The sequence below is a fragment of the Cynocephalus volans genome, chromosome 9, assembly GCF_027409185.1.
Source record: "Cynocephalus volans isolate mCynVol1 chromosome 9, mCynVol1.pri, whole genome shotgun sequence".
NCBI lineage: Eukaryota > Metazoa > Chordata > Mammalia > Dermoptera > Cynocephalidae > Cynocephalus > Cynocephalus volans.
This window is the reverse complement of record NC_084468.1, coordinates 21,969,965-21,979,821: the sequence shown is the minus strand read 5'-3', so window position 1 is coordinate 21,979,821 and position 9,857 is coordinate 21,969,965. Positions and strand designations below refer to the sequence as shown.

The following is a 9,857-nucleotide window of genomic DNA, read 5'->3' as shown; positions in this document are numbered from 1 at the left end:
CATGTCATAGTCCAAGGCAGTCGGGAGACCCTCCTTGTAGCCTCCTCCAGCCGTGACTCATGTACCCTGGCAGCTTCCATTTTGAAAATTCTTTGTTTATAGCCAAATGGAAAAGAGAGTGGTCAGTCATGGCAGTGAGCTTTACTGCCAGCCAGGAAGCTGAATGTATCACTTGTCCCCACATTTCATTGGCCAGAACCCAATCACATGGCCTCCCAAACAAACTGCAAGAGAGGCCTGAGAATGTAGAACAGTACTAAGAATCTCTGTCACATCTCTGTCCACTTGCCTAAGCAAACTATAAAACTATAAAACCTAAAACACTGCTTGTCTCTTCACATATCTGTAAAAGAATTTAAGATGTAATCTGATCAAGGAACATGTCACCATCATTTTAAATAAGGTTTTAATTCCATTTAGTACAGAACTTTAAATTTTAAAAAAAATTTTTGAATCAAATTATTTTCAAGTTTGCAAATACTATGTCTCCACAAACAGTCTTCAACTGCTGACAAATATTGTGGGTGATAAGGCAACATATAATCAAATATAATTAAAATGTCTCCAATTATAAAGATTCCAGCTAAGTATGTCTTTTGAATTATAGAGAATTAAACTATACCACTAACATATAAAGTAAGAAAATGGTAGTTTGGCATCATTTATAAATGTAAATGTGTTCACAAGCATTCTAAATATTCAATGTACATACATACAGAAGAAATATAACCTTAAGACAATGATTTTTATTACCTTTAGTCTACCATGTCTAATACTATAAATATACTCATTGAAAAAAAACAATATTTAAATAAGAATTAGATTCATGAAACTACAAAATATAACCAATGTACTCTGACTTGTAATTATATCTTACATATCTCAACTTTACTTTTCTGGCATGGTCGGACCATTTAAAAATATCTCCATACTATTTAATTTTAGGATATAAAACAGTAGCAATCTGTTTTCCATTATAAAATTAATATGGCATTTCTCAAAAGAGTGAAAAAACTGGTTTTTGACAGCAGTACCCACATCACAGCAACTTATTTCCTTTGTTTTAGAACACATCTTCAAAAGGCACATTTTAATTACTGGTAATCCCCTAATGACAGGAGTTTGAGTTTTGAATTTCCAGTCAATTTTCCATTATCTCAAAATCAAGCTAATGGAGGATCAGAGAGGTAGGAGAACACGTGTTTCCAACGAACCCCATTAGGGCAGCAGTGTCACACATCACTCATCACAAAGACCAAGAGAAAGATGGGAAGGAAGAAAGAACCGCACATCTGTCTTACATCCTAATTTAACCTTCAAGAAATACTTTCTACACAAAAATACTTCATTAAAAAAAAAATTACAGGACAGTAAGAGCTTAAAAAACAAAAGGCCAAGACCACTAATTACCAGGTTTAGTCTGAGTGGTGATGTTATTGGTTTTGAGCATGAAGAAGAGAACAAAGCTTCTGCTTCTCTGGAATCACATCTTCATATCAGGCTCATTGCAGTTTAAATCACGTGATGAGTTAACAGTGCTACAAATTCCAAGAATGTCAGACATACTGATATTCAAAACAAAGTACAAAATAAATAAATTCCAAAATCAAATATAAATGATTTTATGGTTATTTGTGTCATGCTAATCATAATATCTATAATTTCAAGTACTACTATTATTTTTAAGAACTTATGACCTAGAACCCCAAAGTGCAATCTAATATACACTTTGGGGTATGGTTTACTTTTCAATGAAGTTTAATACTAATTGAAGTTTAGTACTAAATTGAACAAGATCAGTACTTTGAAGTATTAACTGATCGAGTACTTGATCCCATGCAAGAAACAAAGAGAATTTCTAAGGTTATTTTGGAATTTCAAAATACTCGTGATCTACCTTAATTTCCTGTTATTCCCCTCAAGTCTCAGTAAGTGTTTGCATTTTTTTTTTAAAGGGGAGATGTCTTGATATTTTTTTTCCCTCACTACAACAAAATAATTCACCAAAAATATTCTAAAGAAAACGGTCACCTGTTACTTAACCAAGATATAATTTTCTGGTCCCTAATAATGGCCATTCTGGGGGCACTTATCTCAAGTTCTAAAACAGCAGCTTTTAAAATTAAGGCAACATTATCTTATTTTTACCTGTTTTTCTATTAACTATTCTATTAAAGTTCATAAGAGCAGTTTTAGACCTTGGCACTCTCAAAGGCCTTTTGTAATGTAAGAAGAAGTAACATGAACATTCTTTTCAATGTCTAAAAAGTATATAAAAAGTTATTGTATTCAAAGTCAACAAATATCTTTTTACTTTGAATCGTAGAATAAGTACAGTCATTACAGCATGTGTAAACTGTGAAATTACCTTTTAAACTCAAAATAGCATAACATACAAATTTTCTACAAAAATACAATATAGGAAATATATCACTTCTTCCCTGAAATAGAAATTTAATATTTGGACAAAGGACTGTAAACGTTTGATTACATTCAAAGTATAACCTTTTAAAGACAAACTATTTGAGGTTTTGGCAACTGCAGCTCTTAACAGCAGATTTACATCACTGTAATGTTTTAACAACACAATAATGCCAAACAATTTATTTCTCTTACACTTACATCTGCTACCAGGAGGAAAAAAACGGCTTCCTGCAATGGACAGTCTGAGTAAAGGAGTTGCTTAGGTGGACAATCCGACCCTGACCCCCACCTTGACTGCGTTCCACAATCACACAAGGCATTTGTACTAGCTGGACAGGACTCTTCCCATCTTTTAATGCCTGAGAAAGATTTAGGATCTGTAGAAAGAAGAGAAATTTTCACCAACAAAAAAAGCTTCACTTCACTGACATTATTTTAATCATTTATTCACTACAATTCTTATTTCTTCCACTTATGCTCAACAGAGTTTGTGATGAGGAGTAACTGCTATAAGTATGTATTATATGGATGTATGTAAGTTTATACCCTTACCTCCCCACAAACACAAATGTACAAAATTAAAATGATGTAACTTTTGCCAATTAGCAACTTTAAAGTATTCTGCAATGCACTGCTGTCCAGGAGCCACGGGATGAAAACTGAATAAAGTGAAGGGTTATACATGTTCCATCTAACATAGAACCTAAACAAACACTGATCTAAATAGTCTGGCTTTAACTAAATAGTTGCCTTATCCACTCATTCAATAAATGAATATACTGCTTGTCTACTATGTGCTAGGCTCTGTTCTAAGAGCTGGGGATATAACAGCTAAAAAAACAAACAAAATTCCAGCCTTCATGGAGCTTACATTTTAGCAGGAAGAGAAGCCAATTGACACAACTAAGTAAATTATACCACATATGAGGGTACTTCAAAAAGTTCATGGAACAATTCATATTATCTCTTAATTCTATTTTCCACCAATTTTTTGAAGTACCTGTATTAGAAGGTGAAAGTGCTATGTAAAAGGATGAAGCAAGGCGAGTGGGTTAGAGAATTTGGGAAGGCAGCCATTTAAAATAAAGTTTTATTTAAGAGCTTCTCTTAAATAGGAAAATAAAAATAGGAAAAGTAAAATATATTGTATTCCATGGTCAAAGAGGAAATTTCTACTTGAGTATACAAATAAGGTTATGAAATTCAATGCATAGCTTACAGCCTATTTTACTCTTTATTCAGATAAAATTAAAAATTTCAATACTACATTTTTTTCCGTGCACATCAGGGAAAATTACCTTTATTACATAATTTAGAAATTCAGATGTCTCCTTCAAGTATCTGAAAATATGTAATATACACGCTATATATTTCACTGGTTTTTGTAAAGACTAGTTAATAGTGATAAGCATAAAAGTTTCAATACAAAGTCATACTAATAAGTAAATTTGATAATATTTTGAATAGTATAAACCAGATGGTTTAGATCATAGAAGATTTGGAATATTTAACACATCAGGGTAATAAATCTTTATTAGCCAGGTCCACTTACTGGCCAGCCACCAAAAAAAAAAAAAATCTTTACTAGCAACAATAGTTACAGATAATATTACTGTTCTCCAGATGAAGAAGAGGGAAAAGGCATGCCTTGAGAGACAGCACAGTGCATAAGGGCACCACTGGTAAATGGGAGGACGAGCAGTTCAGAGTCACTAAGCTCAGGGAAAGTGGCAATGGCAAGAGATCAAGCAGGTGCCTGGCTAGAGCCAGAACATGAAGGATCTTGTTGACTCAAGCCAGTATACATGGACAAATCATGGGAGTTCCAAATCACAAAGGAGCTGATCATATTTGTTTTTAGAGAGATTGCTCTCATCTTAATGTAGAAGAGGGATGGGAGAAGAGGTAAGGACACCACCTAAAATGTCAATAAATCCATGACAAGATAACAAGGGCCCCTGCAGAGACAATGCCTAAATGGTATAGATTTGCCAGGCTATGACAGAATGCCATATTTCACAGATGCAACATGTTACTTAATCCCTTTGAACCAACTTTCTTCCACATATAATCTAGATAACTATGTACAGTTATTGTGAGAATAAACAATAACAAACACAAAAATATCCAGTAAAGGGTAAAGTACTCAGTAGGCACTAAAGGGTTAGTTCCAAAGCATTTGACAAAATTCAACATCCCTTCATGATAAAGATTCTCAGCAAATTGGGTATAGAAGGAAAAAACTCAACACAATAAAAGCCATAACAACAAACTCATAGCCAACATCATCCTGAATGGGAAAAACTAAAAGCTTTTCATTTAAGAACAGGAACAAGACAAGGATGCCCCCTCTCACCATTCCTATTTAACACAGTAGTGGAAATATTAGCCAAAGCAATCAGGCAAGAGAAAGAAATAAAAGGCATCCAAATTGGAAAAGATGATGTCAAAGTGTCCCTGTTTGTGATGACATGATCCTATATATAGAAAAACCTAAAAAACCAACCAAAAAATTCTTAGAGTTGATAAACAGTTTCAGTAAAGATGAAGGATACAAAATTAACATGCAAAAATCAGTAACATTTTTATACTCCAACAATGAACTAGCAGAAAAAGAAATCAAGAAAGCTAGCCCATTTATAATAGTAATGAAAAACATAAAAACCCCAGAAATAAATTTAACCAAGAAGGTGAAAGATCTCTATGAGAACTACAAATCACTGCTGAAAGAAATTAAAAAGGACACAAAACGAAGGAAAGACATTCCATGCCCATGGATAGGAAGAATTAACATTGTGAAAATATCCATACTACACAAAGTGATCTATAGATTCCATGCAATCACCATCAAAATACCAATGACATTCTTCACAGGAATAGAAAAAACAATCCTAACATTGATATGGAACAACAAAAGACTTCAAATAGCCAAAATAATCCTGAGCAAAAAAAAAAAAAAAAAAAATGCTTGAGGCATTACACTATCTGACTTTAAATTATACTAAAAAACTATAGTAACCAAAGCAGCATGGTACTGGCATAAAAAGAGACACATGGACCAATGGAACACAATAGAGAACCCAGAAATCAATCCACCTATTTACAGCCAACTGATCTTTGACAAAGGCATCAAGAACATATATTGGGGAAAAGACAGCCTCTTCAATAAACGGTGCTGGGAAAACTAGACATCCATGTGTAGAAGAATGAAACTAGGCCTGTACTTCTTGCCACGTACCAAAATCAACTCAAAATGGATTGAAGATTTAAATATAAAACCTGAAACTATAAAACTCCTAAAGGAAAATAGGGGAAACACTTCAGCATGTAGGACTAGGCTAAGACTTTATGAATAAGTCCTCAAAAGCACAAGCAACAAAAGAAAAAATAAACAAATGGGATTATATGAAACAAAAAAGCTTCTGCACAGCAAAGAAAACAATCATCAAACTAAAAACACAACATACAGAATGGGAGAAAATACTTGCAAACTATGCATCTGACAGGGATTAATATCAAGAATATACAAGGAACTCAAACAACCTAACAGCAAAAAACCCCAAATAATCCAATTAAAAAATGGGCAAAGGAGCTGAATAGACACTTCTCAAAGAAAGACATACAGCTGGCCAACAGACACATGAAAAATGCTCAACATCACTAAGCATCAGGGAAGTGCAAACCAAAACTACATTGAGATGATATCTCATTCCAGTTAGACTGGCTATTATCAAAAAGAGACTAACAAATGCTGGCGAGGATGCAGAAAAAGGGGAACCTTCCTACACTGTTGGTGGTACTGTAAATTAATACAGCCATTACAAAAAACAGTATGCAGGTTTCTCAAACAATTATAGATAGATCTACCATATGATCCAGCAATCCCACTTCTGGGTATATGCCCAAAGGAATGGAAATCATCATGTCAAAGGGATACCTGCACTCCCATGTTTATTGTAGCTTTACTTACAATAGCCAAGAGATGGAACCAACCTAAATTTTCATTGACAAATGACTGGTTAAGGAAAATGTGGTATATATACACAATAGAATAATATTCAGCCATAAAGAAAGAATGGAATTCTGCTACTTGCAGCAACATAGATGAGCTTGGAGAAAATTATGTTAAGTAAAATAAGCCAGGCACAGAAAGAGAAATACTGCATGTCCTCACTCATGAGTGGAAGCTAAAAAAAAAACCCAAACAAATAAAAAAGAAAGAAAAGAAAACAATTACAATAATATGCTTAAGTTTCAAAAGGAAAGAACAGAACCATGGTTACTAGAGATTTGGGGAAAGGGGGAGGAGGGGAAGTTAGTGAGAAATTAGTAAAGGGTCACAAAGAATGACTACATTTTGTAATGCTGAATATACAAATTATCTTGATTTGATAATCACATATTGTACATAGGTATTGATATTCGACTATGTACCTCACAAATATGTATAATCAATAATGTTTCAATAAATAATAACAACACTGGGAAAAAATTAAAGGGTTAGTTTCATTATTTTTAACATCAATTACTGAATCTGCAAATAAGCTTCTGATTTATAAACTGTTGAATACAAGTTCACTATGTTTTCATAGAACAGTTTTATTGACTATTTATTTCTGCCATTTTTTAGAGCATGTGGAAAATATATTTCACATTTCCCATAAGTAAATATATTCTGGGGTTGAATGTTCCAAATAGGCACAGGTGGAACATAAAATGATTTTTTTAACCTGATTATGATCTACTGCTATTTAATATAAAATTCAAATCATGGGTTATCTTTAACTTTCATAAACATTACCAGTGCCAAATAGTAAAAGAAATACCTTCATACCAGTTCCAGTCTACATGTATACGTGAAGAATTAGAGCATGTCACTGATTATGTGGGTAAAACTAAATGCTTCCTACAAACTAGGGCAAAAGGCTTGGTTATACAAAGTACAAATCATCAAATTAATAAGCCAAACTGGAGGGAAGAGGGATCTAAGGGATATTTATGAGGGAAGACATAAGTATTTTGACTCAAGGAACTGGCTGAAATGATGATTCTGCTGTTTGGAATATAGGTTACTGTTACTTGTTTTTGTTTTTTAAGCCTCTGGTTCACAAGTGCTGATTTACTACAGTATACAGAATAATACCTGATGTTTTAGACCAGATTTTTAAAAAAGAAAAAAAAAAAAAAAAAAAAAAACAGCTAAAATCAGAGAACTACACAATCATGTACAAGGCTAGGGTATATTATTTTTTTTGGCCATCAGAAAGCTCAAAATCAAATTAAAATTAAAAAACAAACAAAACAAAATCAAATTAAAACCTATAACTAAGGTACCATTATTTTACTTCTCTTTCCCTAGATCTTGACACTGTCACTTTTATATTTTATTACATGCATTTTTATAACATCTTAACTCCTTTGTGAATGAGACAGGATATGAATAAATAAACCTAAAATAGCAGATAGCCACTGGTATATCACAGTAACAGAACTCAGAACTGGAATGTCCCCATACCTTTTCAGACAGGCATTTTTAAAATTTAAATTTAAATTCCTCATATGCCAACTTTAATCCACAATTAAAGCTAACAAAATTATTTGTAGTTTTTATTGATTTTAAATAACATTAAGATAAATCTATACTTCTTAGGGATGAGAAAATTACAGAAGGTGAAGTATATTGATATATCAAGTCAATCTGTTTCAAGCAAAAAAAAAAAAAGGTCAAATCAAGGCACAATTATCTACGTCTGAAAATTTGGCTCAAATACATTCGGGGATGGTAACACTCTCCAACATAACTGCAGTCACTGGCAAATTAATCCCTTCACTCACACCTCCTAGCTTGGCTCTCTGGAGCTGGGCTCCTGATCTGCTAAGCAAATCTGCACCTCACTGTACAGTCTAGCCTTCATTCCAGTAAAACACTGCATAAATGTGACGGCGCACAGAGAGATGTATTAGCTAATAATCTGTCCCTTTTCACTGACCCCTGGCCACCTCGGCAGAGCAAAAGTGCCATGAGAAAAGGAACTTGGTTTTGCTCATTGCTTTATCTCCAGTAACAAGAACAGTTTCTGATACTAGTTCTGTCAATAAATATTTGGTGACTGAATGAATGATTATCTGATTTAATTACATCTACTTGTTAAAGTTATATAATAGAAGAATCAGTGCAAAAACCTGACTCCTCTTCTTTCTTCTTTGTCACAGGCATGGCAGCACACAGCTACCCTAAACTAAATATATATTTTAGAAAGAGTACATTGTCACTAAAAGACAATGTTTATAGTATAATTTATTTTCATTTCAAGTCTTCCTTTTGGAATCTAAATACATTGATGGTGTGGAAGAAGCAGACTCATCTGTGAGCCAGCCCAGCCTGCAGGTTCACACCAGCAGGACTAATATCTCATATCTCTAATTAAAGCAGATGAGGAGGACAAGAGCGGAGAGGACTGAGTTACAATTAGTTCCTTACCACCCCAATCACTGCTTAACCTTGGTGACTGGCTGCTCTCGCAAAGGCCAAACATATTTTGAAAGGAAAATAATCTACCGGCAACTGAACTTGGTATTGAAATGTCCAAGCAAGTAGATTTGCAGAGGAAAAAGGTACTAATGCTCAGGAAAACAACTATCAAAATGGGGACAAAAAACTCAAAGCAGGGAGAAACAACTGGCTAAACACACAATATATAACAAGGTCAACCAATTTATAAGACAACAGAAAAAAGATACTATTAAAATCAACTTCATTTCTAATCACCTGAGCTATTTTGGTTCAGCACAACAGGCAGTATTAAGAATTCCACCTCCGGGTCACAGTGGAAAAAAAAGTTGACCACTGTTTCAAAGAAATTTTTTTTCTTAATGAACAAGATCATAAAAAGGTAACCTACCTGACCCCTCATGACAGACATCTGACTTTCAAAAGTGGCTTTATTAAATCTTCTATCAGTCTATCATAGAAGGGAAAAAAACATTATTATAATTCCAAAAATCAAGATCTTTGAAATAAATACTTGAAGACAAATGAACTTCAACATTGCAAAATAAGGCCATTAGAAAGCTTTCCTAATTGATAAATTAACAAAAAAGGAGTATTTTTACCTGATGTATTTTTATATCCCAGAATGACAAGAACAGTTGTACTTATTTATACCAACTTGTTCCAGAAAGGATTTAAAATAACTTTTCAGCCAATGAGTTTAGGCTTTTAAAAAGAAGTAAATCATAGCAGGTCACCAAACATGTATTGTAATTTATAGAGTAGTTTTGTAAAAAGTCAACTTTTGGAGAAAACAATTCTCAAATTTTAACGTAGTCTCACTCAAAGAATACTCATAGTAACTGTAACTTTACAAATTTATGTTCCTGTAAAATAAAATTGTTAAATCTTTTCTGTTCTGTCAGGTTCTACTGTAAGCAAT

At 33.4% G+C, this 9,857-nt stretch overlaps 1 protein-coding gene across 4 annotated transcripts in view; it reads right to left on the bottom strand.

Annotated features, from left to right (window-relative positions):
- Positions 1-859: 859 nt before the first annotated feature.
- Positions 860-9,857, bottom strand: part of PI4K2B (phosphatidylinositol 4-kinase type 2 beta) — a 32,143-nt gene continuing 23,145 nt past the window's right edge. Inside the window, exons 9-11 of one of the 4 annotated variants that reach the window (XM_063108296.1) lie at positions 9,327-9,386; positions 2,623-2,801; positions 860-1,538 (exon numbers count right to left, since the gene is read on the bottom strand). In XM_063108296.1, the coding sequence (XP_062964366.1) occupies positions 2,628-2,801; positions 9,327-9,386 (234 nt within the window). In that variant the 3' untranslated portion in view covers positions 860-1,538; positions 2,623-2,627. Of the gene's footprint in view, positions 1,539-2,468; positions 2,802-9,326; positions 9,387-9,857 lie in introns of those variants that run through there. The other 3 variants (XM_063108298.1, XM_063108295.1, XM_063108297.1) reach the window with 3 other exon arrangements.